The following is a 20680-nucleotide window of genomic DNA, read 5'->3' on the forward strand; positions in this document are numbered from 1 at the left end:
TCTCTAATTATATTTATATTGATCTGTTTTTTGCACCTCTGAGTTCTTTGCTAATAATGTTCCTGCTAAAGTAAATGCTGGCCTGATGCTGCATGTATAGGGATTGACTTGTGGTGGTTTTACGGAATGGTGTGTGAGGTCCGGTGAGTTGGGAAAAGGCAGAGGCCTGTCATCTCTGAACTGAGACAACAGAGGCTGTAGCTATCTCATTGTTAGTGTCATGACCATCATGTCTGTGTAGTATCAGATGGCTCCTCATTTCCAGTGGTCACTGTTGTTGGACCTCACACGGTACTCATTACAGCTTGCTTGATGTTGGTGAATTGATTGTGTCTACTAAAGGCCATACAAAGATTAATATTGCAACTAGGGTTCCACTGATAATTGCTGATGTTTTTTTTTTTTTTTTATTGCTGTAGTGCTCTTCAGTGTTTTTAAGTTTTGTTTTTTTTTTTTTTGTTTGTTTTTTTTAAGGTAATTTTTTTGGCATTTCTGCTTTATTTGACAGTCACAGTGGAGATAGACAGGAAAAGGCAGGTGATTCTGTGTTTTTTAAGACATTTTTGAGACTACAACAATTCAATATGAAATTATTTAAAATTTAATGGATATCAATTAATGCAATTTTTTTTCAATCAAAGAAAGTTCCTCAGTAAATTTAAAACTGCCGGTGCGGTTGAACTGCTGAGAGTTGGTGTTGAGCTCTTCTTGCAAGTGTGCCGCCTTTCTGTCTCTTTGTCTGTGGGTGTTTGTGGGTGTATGTGTTCATGCGCTCGTGCCTGTGTGTTTGTGTGGGACTGAGCCCCACCCTCGGTGAAACACAGATGGTCAGAAGACAAGCTGCTGCTGCAGCATACACATTAATGACCGGAAAACACGATACAAACTCTAGGTATAGTTTTTTCTGTTCATTCAGCACTATGAAAACGCTTGTAATGATGGAGAGACGCCTCGTTTTTATAAACTGCGTTCTAGGGATGTACATAACGGATATTTTTAAATCCAGCTAACCACTGTCATTACTGGTTGTTTTTTTGTGTCACAAGATGAGTGAGGCCCCAAGTTTGAGCAGCACCATTCAATTTTTCTGCGAGATTCTCAGCAGTGGGTCTTCCTTCCAGATGTTGTGTCAGCAGCACTGCTGATTTTATCTGCCACTCTTGTTTAATATAACAGTATGTGATTGTATGTAGCCCTTGATGGTCAGAGCCGTCCAGCAGTCAGTAGTCAGTGCAACATTCCAGACAGTAGCTAACTCCTCTCTTAAGGCACATGAGCTGTCCTGGTAGTGCTTTTCAGTTCAGGAAGTTATTGTCTGTCTTGGTGGCATACTGTACTGTGTTTCGAGGTAGTTTATGAGCTGATGGAAGCCCTCGCCTTCAACCTCAGTCATTCTATAGATCCTCTGGGTGACTTCCTCAGCACAGCGTGAGTCACACAGTCTTGCAGGCCCCAGTAAGAATGAGGTGAGGGTCATTTGTTGTGTGGCCTTCTCTTGATGGGCTGGCTGCTTGTTTTTTATGTGTAGCAGCATGTTGCTGGTGCTCCCGCTGTACTTCAGCACTGTATCATGCAGTTTACAACGAGCATTGGGGTCTTCTCTCGTAAAGTCATCCCAAACTGAGCTTCTTGTTCTCTTCATTTTGCCTGAGGTGAGTCTTGGCACAAGATACATACTTAATAACGTAACTTCATCATTATTTGTTACGGCTTATTAAATCTCACACCTCATGTTTATTTTAGTTAACATTTTTTATGTTTACCCTACAAAATTAGTGGAGATTTTTTTTTAAAAAAATTTTAAGAATGGTAATTAATTGTTTAACAGTTTTGAATATCTGGTTAAGTTAAAACAACTGGTCAACTGGATATCTGTGTGCATCCCTACTGCGTCCACATTCTGACAAATTCTTCGTCAAATTCCGTGTATTACTTTGATATTGTGTGTGTGTGTGTGTGTGTGGTTTCAGTCAAGCACTTCTGATCAGAAAATACTCCCACAATATCATCAAATAAGCTAGTACACCTAGTTAGTAGGGAGGAATTCAAACAGAAGTGCGGCACAAAAAAATTGAAGTTCAAACAGCTGTTTACTTCTGCATTCCAGCGTAAGGTGGATAAGGTGGAGAGGGAAGCTACACGCCCATGCCTCTTATGCAAAATTGTTTATTTTGTTAATTATCAACGTTTTGGCACGTAATGCCTTCTTCAAGAACAAAAATCAGCTCAACGGCATATATGTACAAATAGAAACCAGCTATAGACCTCACCAATGGAGGTGTGCAATTCTCTTTTTCAAGGATTCTGCCTTATTTCAAAGGACAACAGAAGACCAATACTGGCTCCCTATGTTGGTCTAACCATAATCCTATACCTTCTATTTTCTCAGTGGGTTTCCCTTCATTCAGTGAAAGACACTTAACTCCAAACTCCACACAGTTACTGGCATGTGATTTTCCTTTCAGAACATTTAAATTGTAATAACACTGAAAGTCTATTTTCACGCCATTGATATTTTCCTATCTGAAAAGACTATGATTCTGATATTGTTTTCTCCATCTTTCTCCTCTAGATTACGTGTACTTTGAGAATTCCTCCAGTAACCCCTACCTGATTCGCAGAATAGAAGAGCTCAACAAGGTTGGTTGTCTGTCTTTGTCTCCACTAAACACTTGCCTACTTTGACATCATTGATCATTTAGCTGTATCTAACTCTGTTTAAAAGTTACGGTTTTTGTTTGTTTGTTTTTTTTCCCTATTTCCTGTTGTTTTCCTGTTATCGCTGCCGCCCATGCAGAATCTAAAAAAAATTCACCACCATCAGAGGCAACTTCTGGAAGTCATAGACTCCCAGCAACCCCTTTCACACATACACATTAATTTGCTGACAAGGACGCTGATGTTGAAATGCCAGCAAATCAGTAGCCACCAATTTTGCTGTTTAAGCAGTAGTACCGTTAGCAGTCATTTTCATTAACAACCACATGTGTGAACATATCCTGACAGTAGTGACACAAGCACACAAAATGCCACAATACTATGACTTAGGCCACTCTGTTGTTCAACTGTGTGAGCCAATCACAAGTTTGGAGGGATATGACAAATTTTTTTCTCACCCCTCGTGCATTATAAAAACAGAGCCAGTATGATTAGCTTTGTAGCAGGGAAAATCAAACCACAATCCACCAAAGTGTTTTGATGACAGTGGCAAAAATGTCAAATTGGACCGACGTGGAAATCAGGGAGCTCTTCAGCATTCAGGCAGATGAAGAGATGACTGCAAAATATTTGAAAACTGCACCAACTTTGGCACAAAAATTAGGCTTCATTTGTGGGAAATTCTGTGAAGTAACGACAGAGGAATTTATTGGTATCTCAAGTGTTGTGAATGATAGCTGTACGGTAACATAGCAGAAAGGTCTGTGTTGGCCGCTAAATTTATTCCAGCAATTTTACAATATTGGTGTGTAAAAGGGGCTGTTGTTTCAAAAAATTAAAAACTAAACACTTACTTTCAGACCAAATACAAGTACTCGCCTTTGGGCACATGCTCGTAACGAGTACTGATATAAGTACTGCTGGTTTTGAAAACACCATTTTACTTAACATTTAACTGAACCTGCACTCTACTCATTTTTAACAATGGAGTCCGTTGTCCGAATAGCAGATCAGTAGCTTGGTCAACACAGCTATTGTGGTCAACACAACACAACTTGGTCAACACAACTTTTGCGTTTAGCAGGGAAGTCCCGCTAAATGCATTAGTTGCCTGCATGATGACATCATATTAGGGAGAAATACAATGGTGGTCTCATTTAAATGATTGATTATATTTCTTGATGCAGCAGTGTGCATGTGCAAGCTGTTTTAATGTATTCTTTAAAACCATGGGAGACTACAATCGCCAAGCATGGCTTCTAACTGTGGCACGTGTTTAGACACTTTGTACATGAATGTCGATAAGGGAAAGAATACAGTTAGACTGGTGTTATCCTGTCACCAGGTATCAATTGTATTGTCATTTTGTACACCTTATGCAGGCTGTGTTTTCCAATTTCATGTCTATAACCCTCATGAACACAAACATTCATATGCTGACATACATTTTTGCCAGTGACTCCTGAGTTGTGTTGGTTAACCCTGGCTAGTCTAATGACAAGACGCTGGTACAGGAGCCACTTATATAACCCAGCAGCAGCAGCAGTGCCATATGACACAGGCTTGTTTCCCAGTCAAAGGATTAAGCTCATTTATATAACACTCTTAAATTGAAGGGGTTGTGGTGAGCACCAGGAGGACTGCATCTTCCTGAGTGCTAATGGGTACTGAGCAGGATGAATGGATATTATGTGAGAGAATAGCTATCTACGTCCAGGCTTGTATGTGGAGCGTGAAAGGAGGGAAGCACTGTCTTCATGCCATTTCTTCTTTTTTTCCTGATGCTTTTGTCCACTGATATCGAAAGCCCTCGTCATCTTTCGCATCTTGCTTAAAATAACAAGGAGTGACCCTTTCATTTTAACATCACAATAGTGATTCAACCTGTACTCGACTGATGAAAACTTGTAGTCTACATCTGCTTTTGTAACCATGCAGTGTTGAGCAGCTCATTCAAATGAAAAATCATCCACCACACAGGAAGTGATAAATTATAAAGTTATGGCAGAAGCAAGAGTGGTTTATTTGAAATAAGTAAAGTGAAAAGTGGCTCGTTGTATTGATTTTAGGGCAGAAATTCAAGGCAGAAGTGCGGAATTATTTCTTTTTGTGTTTCACAGTTCCAGAGATATGGACCCCTCAAGATTTTCTTTCCCACTGTAACATAATGTTTCCCCATGTAACAGTTAGTGTTTTGTCAATAATAATAGCCAGTATTAGCTATAGTTTATTAGAAACTGATAGCAAAACTTTACATTTCAGATGGACAATATTGAGAAAATCAAATATCATGATACTTTGATTGAATACCTCTTTCAGTATTGTGACTCTATTGTAGGGACAGCTATTAGGATTTAATAAAAATTTTTACAGTTAGATTTTTGCATGTAACCAAGCAGGTAGAGACAAATAATAGACCAGCTAAAACCATCCATTTATTGCTGAAAATATCAAGTCATGATACTATGATAACCAAAGCCGTACTGTTTAACCTTTTACCACACAGATGCTTTAATAGGTCTATGGGAATAGTTTTGAAAATCATACTTTAATATGCACTTTCATCTGACTATTAAATGGTATCAAGACATGACAACAGATAACTGGCTCTGTGAAGTTTCCTATTTGGAATTCCAAGTAGGAAACCAATGCTAAAGTAGTTCTCAATGCTTTATGCTGGTCCTAACTAGTCACCATTCATCCCTAACTCCTAGACGGCCAATGGGAATGTGGAGGCGAAGGTGGTGTGTCTGTTCAGGAGGCGAGACATCTCAGGCAACCTCAACACTCTGGCTGACAGCAATGCAAGTGAGTATGAACCATCTCCCCACTGACCTCCCCTCTATTTCCTATTCCTCGATTGTGATGGCAGGTATTACATGGGCTCGCCTCTCTTCAATCAATCCATTTTTCATTGTACTTGAAATAAAGGGCTCAGAGTACCTCTTCAGCTTTTGTGTTATATGCTGGGGCTGTCTACCTGGATACAATATTACTACTGCTTTAGTTCAGCCCTCAGTGCTGAATTTTAGTTTGTAGACTGTATAGCATCGTGACTGTTTTTATAATGTATCACTGATCATTATTACATCCTAAAGTGAGGAGTTGTCGTTGAATGTATGTAGGCTTAATTTTAAACCAGGTATTCCAATAAGATTGTAGCTGTACTTCAAACCACAGCTCTTTGTGCAGTGTAACGCTTGGTGTCCTTACCTCTTCAGTTTAAACGCATCGGTGTTTTTCTCAATGAAAATTCATGGAGATGCAGTTTTAATTTCACAGTATGGCTGTTTGAAATGGTTTACAGACTTTTGTCTCAGTTGGTAGTCTCTCAGCACAACACTTGATTTAGCAACTGGTCATAATAGTCCCCTCTTCCAGCATCAGACTTGATTTTGGTTTTCAAGGCTGATGCAGATTTTTTTTTTTTTTTTTTTTAAATTGAAGCTGCAGATAAACAGTATTTGTGTTGATATACAATATCTTTAACCCATTTGAAACCTGAGTAAATTCACTTGGTTTCTTTCATAAACAAGGGGAAAAGGCTATGACCATCAGCCACTGGTCTCTAATGTGTGTTTCTTTTGAAAGATTGTGCAATGAAACATTTGTCTCCTTGCATCGGTCTATGGCGCGGCAGTGTTTCTTCGATATGTCGCTAACTTGTTACCTTGTTACCTGGGGCCTCATTTATAAACATTGCGTACGCACAAAACAGGGCCTGAAATTGGCGTACGCCACTTTCCACGCAAAGGTTGTGATTTATAAAAAAAAACTTGACGGAAAAATGTGCAGTCCTCCACGTAAATTCTGAACCATCCGTAAGCCTACGCACATCTTGGAGACAAGGGGGATTTGGCGACGCAGATGGTGAATTGAATCCAAACTGCATCAGTATTCGTCTCACACATTTATTTACACTCTATATCAAACGTTCATTGTAAACCCACTTCATCACAAACATTCCAAACAGCAGTGATATTTGTGCTTGAGGCAAGCAGTCTAATTGCTGTAAACATATAAATACTGTGGTGACACTCGTGCGTATTGCTAGCGTCTTGGTAAGTCAATAATAATAATAATAATAATAAAACTTATTGTAGAAATTCTAACCATTCAAGCCTGACGTACTGATGCACTTTTCCGCTATAACCTGCAGCCTGCAGCCTGGCTCTTATACCCCTTTCCAAACCCCCAGAGCGCGTTTAAGAAGACAGCAATAAGGCTCAGTTTTTAACAAATTCTTTTAATGTGTTTGCTATCTCAGACATAACGTCAGACACACATTAGTCATGAGTATTCTAATTTCTTTAGGTTCGTCAGCTATGGCGCTCATCGCCCTTAGCGTCTTCCTCTAATTTTGCAGAACAGCGTCGGTCAGCACCCGGCCACTGGCAAACACACCATGCGCTCGGGGCGCACTGGTGCCGGATCCTCGGCGCCTATGGCCCCCTCGCCCGGACTCTCCTCACTGGGTCTTATTTTAGCCTCCACCTTCAAATCCGACCTTTTTTTTTTTTTTTAACAGCGGTAACGTGTTTCCACTCTCCACACTTCCTCTTATTTGTAACGCCACGACTGTGGCTGCCAAATAACACACCCTGCGTTCCAAATCGCATACTTATACTTTTTACTTTTAGTATGTACTGCAGCTGCCCTTACAAAGTATGTAGTTTAGTATGTATTGGGACATACTAATTCTTTTTTTCCCTACTAAATAGTATGGTAGTATGGGTATTGGAACGCAGGGAGACACGTTCTCCTCTCCACCTCACCCACAAGCACCTCGATTTCCATATCTGTAAAATTCCGTTTTTTCCGCCTTTCTCTCGCAGGTTGCCGTGATTAACCCTAACACATCATTGGTCAGCTGGATCATTTACATATGCATCAACATTCATGAGGTGCTTTGCATTGGCCATTTATGGTTGAATGTGGGCGTGTAGTGGGCGGAGGATGAGACGCAATCTTGTCCGCAAACTTTCAGATGGACTGTGATTTATAAAGGGAAATTGCTTGCAGGTGTGCGTACGCATGGCTTTATAAGTCTGGATTTTTTTGGCCGTACGCCATTTTCGGCTTTTGGGCGTACGTACACTTTTAGTATAGATCCTACACAAAGTTTTATAAATGAGGCCCCTGGGGAGTGGAGGCGGGCTGGCTAGTTTAAGTGGGCGGCGTAGCCTTATGTGTGACATCACAATAAGGAGGAAGTGCTGTCTGCACGTCTTAAAAGGAGAGTTTCAAAAAACGAGCTGTGTGCATTTCTCCATTTATCACAGGTTTAATGCATGGGACAGTATTTCTGTGACCCTGAGACCTTCCCTATCACGAAAAAACAACAAAAATTGCATATTTCATGCCATGGGACCTTTAAACTCTTTCGTAAAATATTCTTATACCATGCCAGAATGATTTCTGTGGTCAGACAATAAAGGTTAGAAAAACTGATTAAGAAATTCATTGACATGTAGGGACCAGACAGGAACCTTTATTGTATCAAAGCTGGACCATGCCGACAGACTGCAGTTTTTCTTAAGAGGCAAACATCATCCCAATATACTGGCTGGATAGCTTATATCCCACCTATCACCAATAAGTGTGCACCTACCCATATCTGGTATGTCAGACCTGTTGTTTTCTCTCTTGTGTGTTCGGAAAGCCAAAGAGGGTTGAGGGCTGAGGTAGTGAGGTGGTGCTAATGGCATGCAGACCACTGAGGCCTGATCAGATTCACTCACCACCACCCCCTCCTCATCTTCAGCACCAACACCATTTCTCCCTCCCTTCCTCCTTTGGGTTGCAGTGCTTCAGACAAAGACATTCACTCAGATGCGCAACACACCAAATGGATGTGTTCATACTGCAGTTTTACTGGATTTGGCACATCAAGCTTTTCTATTTGATGCACATTGTTATAGTTTTTAAGTAGTTGGAGAATTGGCCAAACACAATACGAATTGCATCTGAGCTTTGTTTTTCAGCATATTTTGTTAAGTCTCATTGAGAGATAATGATATTTGTGTCAAGTTAATTGCAGTTATTTTGACCAGTACCCTTAATAGTGTCCATTTAACAAGGTTTCCTTCATGCCTTTGTATCATTTGTTTTTAGAGATGATACCGTGACAGAGCTGCACCAGAACAGTGCATACTGCACTTGCTGACACATTTATACTACACTGACTACATTCTAGCTTTTCAACTACTTAAGAAACCCCACAGCATTACTCTTGTATTTGGAAGGGCAAAGATAGAATGTTGTGGTGTAGCGTTGTCATGTACACCAAAATGTTGGTCATTTTTTGATATCTTTCAAAAGATTAAATCCAATGTCTAATTTTATAAACATCAAACAGTGCTTTCACCAAATGTGTTGTGCCAGGTGAAAATACGCTTTGCTGTCCCAATGGGTACAAGGTCCAATGGATACTATGGATTTGTGATCATCATGCGTCTGCTGCTGCATCCGTGGAGAGTTGCGTGTGAACATTCCTGAGGCTACAGTTAATGACAGATTCTTTCAATATTTTGTATGGACATGGCTTGTGGTCAGGCCATTACACCTATTGATTTTCATTGTCATGGCAATGAAAATTGAGCTGAAAGCTATACTCCTTACAGATACGTTGCTTCAGAATACTCTAGAGGTCACAATTTTAGCAAAAACTCCTAAGTGTTGAAAACTTGGATGAGAGCTATGGATGAAGCAAAAGCTCCTAAACTCGTCCACAGGACACTCATGACTGGTTTTGAGCAACTGTAAAGCTATACAATGTCTTATTGTCTTATGTGATTTTTGTAGGTCTTAAGAAAAGACTAGAATTGCATTTAATAGCAGCACTTACATAATGATAAGATGTTATAAGAAACATCACTGCTCTGAAGTTCAGTGTACTGTACATGCAGACATTTGCCTCAGAATCACAACACAAGAAACAAGCCAAAAGCAGCAAGACTGAAAAAACCCACAGCAAATGGCCACTTCAGCTTAATCTAATTGCTTCATGTTTCATGTCTGAGATTGAGCTGATTGGTTAGTCGCTTCACTGCGACCCAACAGGAGAGAAACCGAGCACAGTCCTATTTTCCAACTACAAGCAGTGACTCAAAGTAAATATTGTCAGCGTTTTTGCTCGAGACACAACAAAGTGGCAGGACTGGCTTGAGTATTTTGAAAACTTGAAATTTCAGCAGGCAGCAAAGTAACCGTAGATTGACTGATATTGATCAACAATAGCCGGCAGCACATGCGAACAAAAGCACTGGTGCTGGTAAGAATCCTATAATTAAAAAAAAAAAAAAATCCTTTTTTGTTACTTTTATCAAAAGTTGGTCTAAAATGTAATTTTAAGTGGATTTCAGAAGTCTTGAAAATGTCTTGAATTTAAGTTGCTTTTGAAACCTTCAGAGATCTTTGGTTCAGTGTAACCTGCTGAGACGTTATGGTGCTGATAGTGTTTGGCTTGGATTAGTGTTAAGAAGATGGAGGAGGGTTGAGATAGACAATGCAAGCAGTCTGGCTCTTTAAGCCACTTTCACATTGGACACAATTACTCTAAGTCTGCACTCTAAAATGCATTAATTTCAAATGGCTTGCCCTGCACTGCCCTGCAAGAATGGCCCTGCATCCTGCTCAGTCTTTATATAACTTGTCTCTAGTTGTATAGGACTCAGTACTGGTACTCAGGCCTTAACTTAACTTGCTTCAGTGCTACATAGTCTAAGCAGCAGTCGTTAGATGTTGGAGTGATACGAGTGGCTAGTCACCTTTGCGCACTGAACTGTGAACATGTATAATACTAGACTCCAAGCAGGGAAGTCAGGGAGCGGAGGTTGTTTTGTTTTGTTTTGTTTTGTTTTGTTTTGTTTTGTTTTGTTTTGTTTTGTTTTGTTTTGTTTTGTTTTGTTTTTTCCGCTGGTTGCTTTGTGTTGTCATCTTCTGATAGTGCATATTTACGGAAGTGTTGCTAAGTCAGCACTTGGACCAGTCAAGACGACAACCCTCCTGGCTCCTCTAAAAAGTTCCTGGATCTCAGATTTTAGTGTCACCTCTTGAGCAGGGACTAAATCAAGTTTCTGGAACTTAACCTGTAACCATGTCGTTGGCAGTGGAAACGCTTTCAGAATGTGTGAAATAGCCACCACAGCGCTGCACACCTCTGTAAATTCTTACATTCGAAACGGGCCATTAGGTCATGGAAGCCCTCAGACTTAGATCAGACTTTTAGATCAGGGCCACAGTCTAAACCCATCATATGTAGGAAATATTTTTTTGTACCTGTGAGAATTGATGTTTTTTTGTTTTTTCCTGTAGCATGATGTATTAGAAATATGTTGTGTATTTGTTTGATAGGTACGTTTTGTATTTGCAAATCGAAATGCATTAGTTTGTTAATAGTGTTTTGTATTTGCAAACCACACTGTTTGTTAGTGAATCATAGGGCATTTGTAAAACACGTTTTGTTTGTTTGTTAGGTTTTGGCAGCAAGTTAGCTCCATACAGTTACTGTGCTTGCCAAATTTTGTTTTGTTCTGTGACAGTTGCCGCTTTAGTTCTTACATGGATCAAGGAATTGTCAGATGAGTGTATTTATATGATCTCATATGTGCTGTTCTTATGCACAGCTTGTTCCTCTGTTTTATATCCTATTACAGTTTGCTGCTGCAATGTTTATTCTAATTTATGTGTTTTCAAACTACATTTATTATGTCAGTATTGTAGAAATGTTTAAGCTTATACTGGACATTGAAGGTATTTGTTTCATATACTACTTTTTTGGACAAATAGCCTTGCCAGTAGCCTATAGAGTAATTGAGTGCGATTGGATGAGAGAGAAACAAGTCAAAAAAAAAAAAAGGACAAACCGCCACCAGTGGGTTTGGAGTCCCATCCAGCTCTGTCTGGACACCTGGGGAGCCAAGTCTAGTCGTCTGGTGTCTGGCCTGGCCTGGCCTGGCCTGGCCTGGCCTGGCCTGGCCTGGCTTGGCACGGCATGACATGGCACGGCTCAGCCCAGCACAGCCCGCACCATCTTGGTTTTGCTGGTTGTGATACTATTCAGTGATCAAGTTCTGTGCAAGCACCGAAAACTGTCTCCTCACTCTTGCCACTTTCTTCTACAAAACCCTCTATCTCCTCTCCCTGTATTCTTCACCAGTCCCCTCTTCTTCCTCCTCCTCCATACACACACAGACAGACACACCACATACACACATACTGTAAATCTAAATACCAGCCTTAGCTTAGAACAAAAGGCCCTTGATGTGTCCCGCAGGGCCACGGCATGTAGTGGGTTAATTCTGACTTGCCTTGTGTCTTTGTCAGGAGGAAGCGTGTGTGTGCGTGCATGTGTGTGTGTGCGTGCATGTGTGTGCGTGCATGTGTGTGTGTGTGTGTGCCTGTCTCTCTCCTTCCGTGTGTGTGTGTGTGTGTGTGTGGTTTCTTTTTCTTTTGAATATATGTGTGTGTGTGTGTGAGTGTGTGTGTGTGTGTGTGTGTAAGCGGATGGGGGGGGGATACATGATGGGGGGATGGGCGCCTCAGGTTTGGTACACAGGGTTTCCTACTTTGTCTGGCAGGGACTAGCCGGACAGGGGGGAGGGGGGTGAGGGGGGTTGAGGGGTTAACAGAAAAGGGGTGTGGCTTAAGGTCCTGGCCCTCTCTCTCCCTCGCTATCGTTCTCTGTGTCTCTCGCTCTCTCTCTCACCCTCACTGACAGGGTTTCCTGTGGCTGAGTGCAGGGGCGGAGTCCACGGAGATGGAGCGATACACCCCCCACACACACACTCACACACACCCCACCCCCCTTCTCTCCCCCTCCCTCCCAACTCACAACAAATTACTCACCCGCCTGAAATTAGGAATGCGCAATCTAGTGGCCGAACACACACACATACACACACAGCCTCCTGCGGCTTCATTTCTTCATGCCTCTTATTGGCTGGAAACACTGGTGTTAGTGGGGTTTGGCAGGGTGTGGCACTCAGTGTTTTAGGCCAAGTCCAAAATGTATCCAGTAATTTTTAACATTATTATAGAGAGATCAGGCAATATTTGAAATAAATAAATTTGGAAGCCACATCTTAAAACAGGCCAACATGAAAATCATTACACTAGGGAGCACTCAGAAACAGTTTCTTTTGTTTCTTTATAATTTAGTGAACTCTATCATGTCATTTATTACCAATTTATGGACAAATGATAACAACCTTTATATATGTGGCACTTTTCATGGAAATGTCACAAAGTGATTTAAAAAGTTGAAATAAAAACTTCATATGAACATAGAAAGTACTAAAGGCAGGAACCATAAAACAGGTCAAACAATTAATAAAAGGTCATTACATAAAGTGGTTTATAAAAAATAGCTCTTTAAGGAGTGATGGAAATATTATCTTGTCAGTTAGCAGCTATTGCTTAAGGTTGTCCTCAGAAATGAAAGGAATATCAGCCGGTTTTGAAGTTGGCATAGTAGATGATTTTAGATGCTGAGACTTTCGTGAATTGACGCCCCTGGCTGAAGCAAAGATATTGGCCTTCTTTATCTGCAACCTCAAGTGCCTTGATTAACTTTTTGACTCAGCTTGTAAGCTAAACAAAAACTCTACCCAGAATAATTTTTCCTATCCAAAATGTAATATGCGCCTTCCATAGCAGTGTGTCACCTAATCAGTTTTCAGTGCTATTCCACCTATAGAATTAGAGGCCTGTTAATTAAAACTTGCTCACTCAGTAAATTGTTTGATGTAGAGGCAGTGGCATTGTTTACCATTGATAATGATGTATCTTGACTCCGTGTTCATTTTACAAAATTGACGCAGTGGGCAAATTTTAGGCCAAAACATTAAATTCAAAACATGACATCTCAGACACTTCTGGTCTGATAGTGACTTTGTGTCATTTGGCACTTGGCAGGTTGTAAATCTTCACAATGTTTGTCTTCCACAGAGTTAACGTCACTAGTTTGAACTGTTACAGCAGAAGTTACCGTACCCCATGCTTACTGTTTCACATAGCAACAATACCAAGCAGCGATGAATGACTGATAATACCTGTTTAATTCAGCCAAGTGTTGGTACAGTCTGACTTGGTCATCTTACAGCACACCCCATTTTGGCAAGATTCTCTCTGATTGTGGGTTTAATGGAAGGTTTCTGGGAATTATACAAGTGGACACTTTAAAAAGTTGGAATATAAATGATGCTATATTCCTGTAAAATGTTTGAAATTTATAAAAACACTTTTTTCTTTTTCTTTTTGAATGAATATGGTGTTTGTCACTTCAGTACTGGTGTTCATGCTGATGTGTATTGGTTTATGTTTTTAGGAGATTTTGAGGAGGAGTCAAAGCAGCCAGCAGTGTCAGAACAACAGAAGCACCAGCTCAAACACAGAGAACTCTTCCTCTCTCGACAGTTTGAATCTCTACCTGCTACTCACATACGGTAAGGCTAACTTGTCTGTTCCAGGCATGGGTGCCATTTAATTTCAGCTTCAACACACAGTTAACACCAAACTGTAGTAAATGGTCTCTCCTTTTAAGTCAGTCATCATGTCAGACAACAGGCTGTAAAAATGGCATTGTAGTATTGTTAAAAATAACCAAAATTCTGCTGTTGCTTCAGTGCCACTGACACTGGACTGCAGTGGTCAGTGCAAAATTCAAAGTTTTTATTCCATTAAAAGTACTGCTGAAATGAATAGTTAATGAATCAATTTGATAAGAACTTTGATGATCAATTAATAGTTTGTCATTTATCAAGTGAAAACACCAAATATCTGCTGGTTATGGCTTCTCAAATACCAAGAATTACTTGGTTTTCTCAGTTTCATATCATCACACAATGCAAATGAACAACTTTATGCAGGTGTATAGGAACAGAAGCAGACCAAATTTGGAGATGTTAGTCCTGCATTCTGCTGGAACAATTAAGAAGTCATGACCTAGGACATGGCAACATCGGTAATCAGCCGTTGTAGCATCAGGTGTTTGATATCCAAAGCGATTAGTCATTAGTTTTAATATTTTATAGATGAAATTATTGTTTAATCAAAAAGTTAATTGACAATGAAAATATCTGTTAGTTGCAGCCCTAATTTAGAGATTTGGTAGTCCAACATTGAGATTTTTTTTTTCCTCACCTGCACACCACACACTGGACTTAGTCATTCAGTCACATCACATGGATAGCGTTTAGTGTTTTTCAACTACTTGGGTTACTGCAGAGTTTCTCTTGAGTGTGGTAGAGACAAGATTCTTTACCAGTGTCTTGTTGGCACGATAACCGAAATTTCAAAACCGCTTTGTACCATTGAAAAACTTAGATTTAGTATTGAATTTTATAAATGTTGAATACTTTAACCAGCTGTTCTGTGGAAGCAGAATTTCAGTCCGAGTCACAAAACTGAAAACATTCATTAACAGCAAACTGTCCACATAAGTAGTTGCCAAACTGGTGCCAGAATCCAAATATGGAAATGTTTCACCCAGCAAGATACAGACATCCAGCCAACGTTTATTTAAAAAAAAAAAAAAACTGTCTTTAGTTATCTCAAAGTTGTCCAAGTGGTGGAAACTCAAGTTCTTGATACATTTGTATTGTTATTCTCATAGCGATTTTTTACATTTATAAAGTGATTTGAGGTATTGATGCTGAATTTATGGTGCTTCCTATTTTACTTTATGTTAAAATGGTGAGTCAAGGTATCAGCAGACCTAAAATTTCTTCTCAGCAGGTGGAAAAGGAGGAAGACAAAACTTAAACTTAGAAAAAGGACTCTGTGCTCACTGGTCCGCCGTACACCACACTTTATTTCACTTTGCTGATCTCTCAGCCCCAGGCCACCATTCTAGCAAAGTGAACAATACAACAGACAGACTGAAGGTACAACACACAGATGGTTGTGAAGAAGCCTTCAGACAAAACATCTCTCCCCAGAGCTCCACTACTGGTCAGGCACAGGCCATCAAAATGCCTAACATACAGGAAGTGAAGAAAACCTACAAAAAAGAAGGAAAGTCTATGTACACTATGAGAATCCAAGCATGACTTATATGAGAAAGCCCTCAATAGAGCTCATATCTTCACCAAAGCTGTGCAATTGTCAAATTATGCTAGTTCCACATGTTGGATCTTCACTAAAAGTTACTCACATTCAGTGCTACATCCCCCTTTCCAGTCAGCCCACTACCAACCCTTCAACAAAGTTTCATGATGTTTTGTGAATCTGTTCAAAAGCTACATACATTTTGGGAGAAGCCACGCCCACTACCAGACCCCCCTTTGGCCAACAGGTGTGAAAGTTAATCAGCTCCTCTTTGGCCCATGACTGATGATTACACAAAGTTTTATGCTGTTGCTTGAATTAGTTAGTCATTTAAATTCAAACAACTTCTTTGTTCACTGATGCATTGTTTGCATGAACATGGTTTTTACTACATAGGCCAAACTTGAGTTTCCACCACTTGGCCATTTCACAAGGATATGTATTCACATAAATCACATTGTTGGATACACAGATTACATCTTTTTATAGCATATTCTTGGAAATAGGGTGAACGAAGAATGACATTTTCCCAGTGTGGTAGCACTGGGCACAATTTACACAAGGGTATGGTTTTGGAAGAGGACAGAGTTAGTAGTCAAATTGGCATGAACTACATTGTTCTCCTAGTGATGCATCAGAGGAGAGAGTAGGGCGATGTTTAGTGACATTTTCTTTCATTTTCCTTGACTTTTTAGTATGTAGATACAAAGAAGTGAATAATCTTTTACTTTTTTACCTTGCACAAAGACACTTGAATATGGTTTTCTCCAGGGCTTCATATAAGCATTGTCAACTAATTTGTTTAACATTAAACAATGGTTCTGGGACACTGCATGATGATTGTCATTTTCCATGGTATTTTAGTAGTGTTGAATTTTTAGATGTTAAACTCACTTTTTGAGACTGTAGTGAGTTTAGAATCTATAGAGCCCAATGTTGTGCATATTTGCATCTGAATGCTCTTAAAGGCAGAATAAGTAGGATTTGTCGGTTGCAGTTTGTAGATACGTTGTTTTTTTATTTTTATTTTTTTGTTTGTTTGTTTTTTTGGAAAATCCATCTCATTCTGCCTTTAACTCTTGGGACATCTCCCCCTTCCTTAATCCCTTCCCCCTTCCACATGTGCAATGTCTTGAGTCATGTTGGTTATTATGTGCTTATTGTGCTGGGGTGTGTTTTTTTGCTAATGCTATGTTGTGCTCCCCTAGGAGCCCAGTTTGACATTTGACCTTTTTTTCCCCCCTCTCCTTCCCTAATGTCCTCCTTTCTCATCTAATGTAAGGGGCGCCGCGCAAGGTGGCTGACCCGAAGTTCTCCTGATCCTGTAACCCTGTATTTGTCATGTCTTTTGGTGTCTCTTGGACGGGATGTAACTTAAATTGGAATTTCCCCTTGTGGGATTAATAAAGTGTACTTACTTACTTACTTACTTACTTACTTTACACAGGGGGAAATGCAACGTCACCCTCCTCAATGAAACGGACGTCCTTGCCAGCTACCTGGAGAAAGAGGTATGCTTTGACATTATGTATTTTATGTAATTATTATTATTATGTAATGTATTTCACATTACATCTGGAGAGACAGCATACAGTAACTGTAGAAACATTTGGCCAGCAGTTCTGATGTTTTGCTGTGGGCTCTTTCCAGGACTGTTTCTTCTACTCGTTGGTGTTTGACCCTGTCCAGAAGACCCTGCTGGCAGACCAGGGCGAGATCCGGGTGGGATCTAAGTACCAGGCTGAGATCCCGGACAAACTAGCTGAAGGTAAACAGAGCCAGAAAAAATTGCTGTCATCGTGACAGATTTCTGTCATATTGAAATAAAATGTAGCCTATGATAATGATTAGTACTTTGGAGTGTGACTTTTCAATGTCATAATTCATTTATTCCCTTGGTAAAGTATCCATAGATTCAAAAATGTTCTTTCTCAATCGCTGTAAACAGCAGACTAATAGTCAGTCCATGCCAGCCAGACTAAACGTTGGGGAGACCAGACAAACTCTGACCTTCTCACTCCACACAGCCTATCGGGTTACGTCTTTTCAAACCACAGTCTCACAGTAGCCTAGAGATTAAGTCACTTAACACACACATACAGTATAAGAATTATTGGATCAGTGTGCTAGATAGCTCTCTTCCCCACCATCATCAGAACACCAAATGTGGGAATATCTATTGGAAGAATGGTATTCCCTCCCTCCATTAGACTTCCAGAGACTTAGAAAATCTATTCCAAATGTAGTGGTCCAACGCCTTACTAAGACACTTTATGCTGGCTTTTCTTTTAATTTGTCACCCATCTGTACATGAGTCTCAACACAGAAATGCTTATGCAAGAGGCCCAAGTCTGTCTTCGGTACAAAGAGACAGAGGCCAAGGGCTTTCCTCTACTAGTAGCCAGGATCAGCAGGGATTTGTGAAAATTAAACAGGGAGAAGAGCTCTACACATGGAAGATATATTCTCAGGCCAAAACAAGCATGGATAGAGTTCTGTAAAGTCTAGAGATGATAATTATCCCTACTTGACACAAACCACCTGTGTCAATTGCATGTCCAAGTCAGTTGACTTGAGTGACTTGGACAGCCTTGTCAGTTTTGTCTTAACTGGAGTTAAGGCAAAACTGAGAAAAGAGCAAATTAAATCCTGTTCATTTAAAATAATACAATAGTATGGATGAACAATGATCTAGATTTAGATGTAATAAAAAAGTCAAATCAACCAGTGACTGAGACTAAGGGCGTACTCACACCGGGATGGTCACATGATTTACGTCATATCCACGTTTTGCGCACTGTATACGTGACCGTGCATGTGCTCGTGCATGAACGCCCGTACCGTACTGAAGCATGGAACGGAGCGCTCACACTAGTCAAATAATCCGGATTTTGGGGTCAAACATGTTGGGTACAGTACAGATTGCCTAGTGTGAGTGCACCCTAAGACAAGTCAAAATAGGAACGAGACCAGGTCCAAGATGTCAGTAAAGAGCACTGGAGGATCCTGGGGTCTGCAGGTCATGGGAAAGTCTTACAGTGACTTGAATTTGATTAACTGTATTCAAAGGCTCCAGTTTCCTTGAATTTTATTTTATTTATTTATTTTATTTATTTTTTTAAATCATTTAAGTCCCGAGTCTTCCTCAATCATAGATGCTTAGGAAACATTACTGATCTCTGGGTACTTAATTTTCTGATTACAACCAGCACAATAGACCATAGTGATATGGCAGCAGTTTCCTATTTGTCATGTTCATTTCATTGGTCTGACATTTCCTGGAGAATGGCATTGAAGGGTCATTGAAGTGTGACATTTAACTTGGTGAAACTTGCTCACATTTTTCTTTGTGATAACATCATATAAACGTTTACCTGTTTACCTGATTCATTATTGTTCCCATAAAGTACATTTAACTATTCATGTCACCCTCTTTAAAGCATCAGTCCTCACATTAGCTCTCCTGATAAATGTATGGGGCTAATATAGGTCTTTTTAATAAAAATCCTAACAATGGTCCGTCAGTTTCATCTCCAACTCCAACATGATGGATATGATGGTGTTTAATAAATTACAGATTGTAGAATTGATCAGTCTTGCACAAGTTGCCTATGGGAAAACGGAAGTGAGTCACATTTTTTTGTTTGGATTCCACACAAATTATGCATGAATATGTTTTTGATGTTATTTTCTGAATGCCATCACCATAGCTTTCAATGGAGTTTTAGTCTCCCATGATGGTCTAAATGCTGTTTCAGAGGCTCCTCCACCCTCAGCATAAAATATTTGGCCTTAAAATAACCACGTCAGCTGAACCATGCTATGTCTTCCCCTCATTACACAAAAGGACATGTGCATTTAATGTAAGGTTTGGACTAGAGAAACAGATAGAAATATATAACAACCTGACAGGAGATGACCTTTCATAGTCCAGTAGAAGATATAAACTGTCACTTCAGCAATAATTGACATCTAACCAGTGTGTCCTGTCTCAGGTGAAACAGACACTCGTGTCCAGGAGAAGTTGGAGACCAAAGTGTGGGACCCTGACAACCAGCTCAAAGACCCTCAAATCGACCAGTTCCTGGTGGTGGCACGGTAACGCTCCCTTGCCATCTGTTACCCCAGTTGCCTCATCACTAGATCCTGTTGCCATGGCGATAGCTGACTCCACCATCGACAGGACAGTTTTTCTAGAGGAGAGGCGTGAACTAGAGCCCAGTTTGATAACCTCCCATATGGAGTGAATTTTATTTTTTCATCTTTTACATGAGAGATCAGTTATCAGGTGTTAGGCAGTTTCGGGTTAAATTCATGGAAAGTGTATTGCTGTGAAGTCCTAGTCAACATAATGGGCATGTTTTACCACAAGTCTTTTTTTGGATGCAACCATTCTGTTGGCAGCTAAGTGTCCCTTTTATTGGCAACATCAACCAAACACTCCATCTAGTGGTCATTTAATGAAAACTCAGTAAAAGCATCCTAAAACACTTAAATTTCACTATTTCAGATTTTATGTGCTTTTCAAGAATGTGTCACTCAGAGCATTGAAAGATCAGTGATGGTAAAACCAGTGGGTGTGTGTTGCAGAGCTGTGGGGACGTTTGCCCGGGCCTTAGACTGCAGCAGCTCTATCCGCCAGCCCAGCCTCCATATGAGCGCCGCTGCAGCCTCCAGAGACATCACACTGGTGAGACACACATCCTTTGTAAACAAACCAAATGAAGCATCCTGAAGTTGGACCATTGATAGCTGATGTCTATATCCCTCTCCAGGAGGCATTGGTATTACCAGGGGAGGTCTGATGATTGGCAGTTTTTCCCTTAGGACCTCAATAATATTTTCCCTCGTGGTATGAGCATGTTAATGATTTTTTTCCAGATAACCCAGTACAAATTTGAGCCAAACTAACCTGCTGTAGATAGAGTTAACTCTGATGTCCTAGGGGTAATTTTTACCCTTTTAATTTGAA

The 20680-nt window shown here is 40.2% G+C and overlaps 1 protein-coding gene across 1 annotated transcript in view; it reads left to right on the plus strand.

Moving 5' to 3' along the window:
* The window catches only part of mta2 (metastasis associated 1 family, member 2), a 39542-nt gene that overhangs the window by 9379 nt on the left and 9483 nt on the right, over nt 1-20680 (plus strand). The window contains exons 2-8 of the mRNA XM_030075640.1: nt 2573-2640; nt 5373-5466; nt 13988-14105; nt 17156-17219; nt 17359-17476; nt 19704-19806; nt 20299-20398. Coding sequence (XP_029931500.1) covers nt 2573-2640; nt 5373-5466; nt 13988-14105; nt 17156-17219; nt 17359-17476; nt 19704-19806; nt 20299-20398 — 665 coding nt within the window. The remainder of the gene's footprint in view (nt 1-2572; nt 2641-5372; nt 5467-13987; nt 14106-17155; nt 17220-17358; nt 17477-19703; nt 19807-20298; nt 20399-20680) is intronic.

The sequence above is a fragment of the Myripristis murdjan genome, chromosome 18, assembly GCF_902150065.1.
Source record: "Myripristis murdjan chromosome 18, fMyrMur1.1, whole genome shotgun sequence".
Lineage (NCBI taxonomy): Eukaryota > Metazoa > Chordata > Actinopteri > Holocentriformes > Holocentridae > Myripristis > Myripristis murdjan.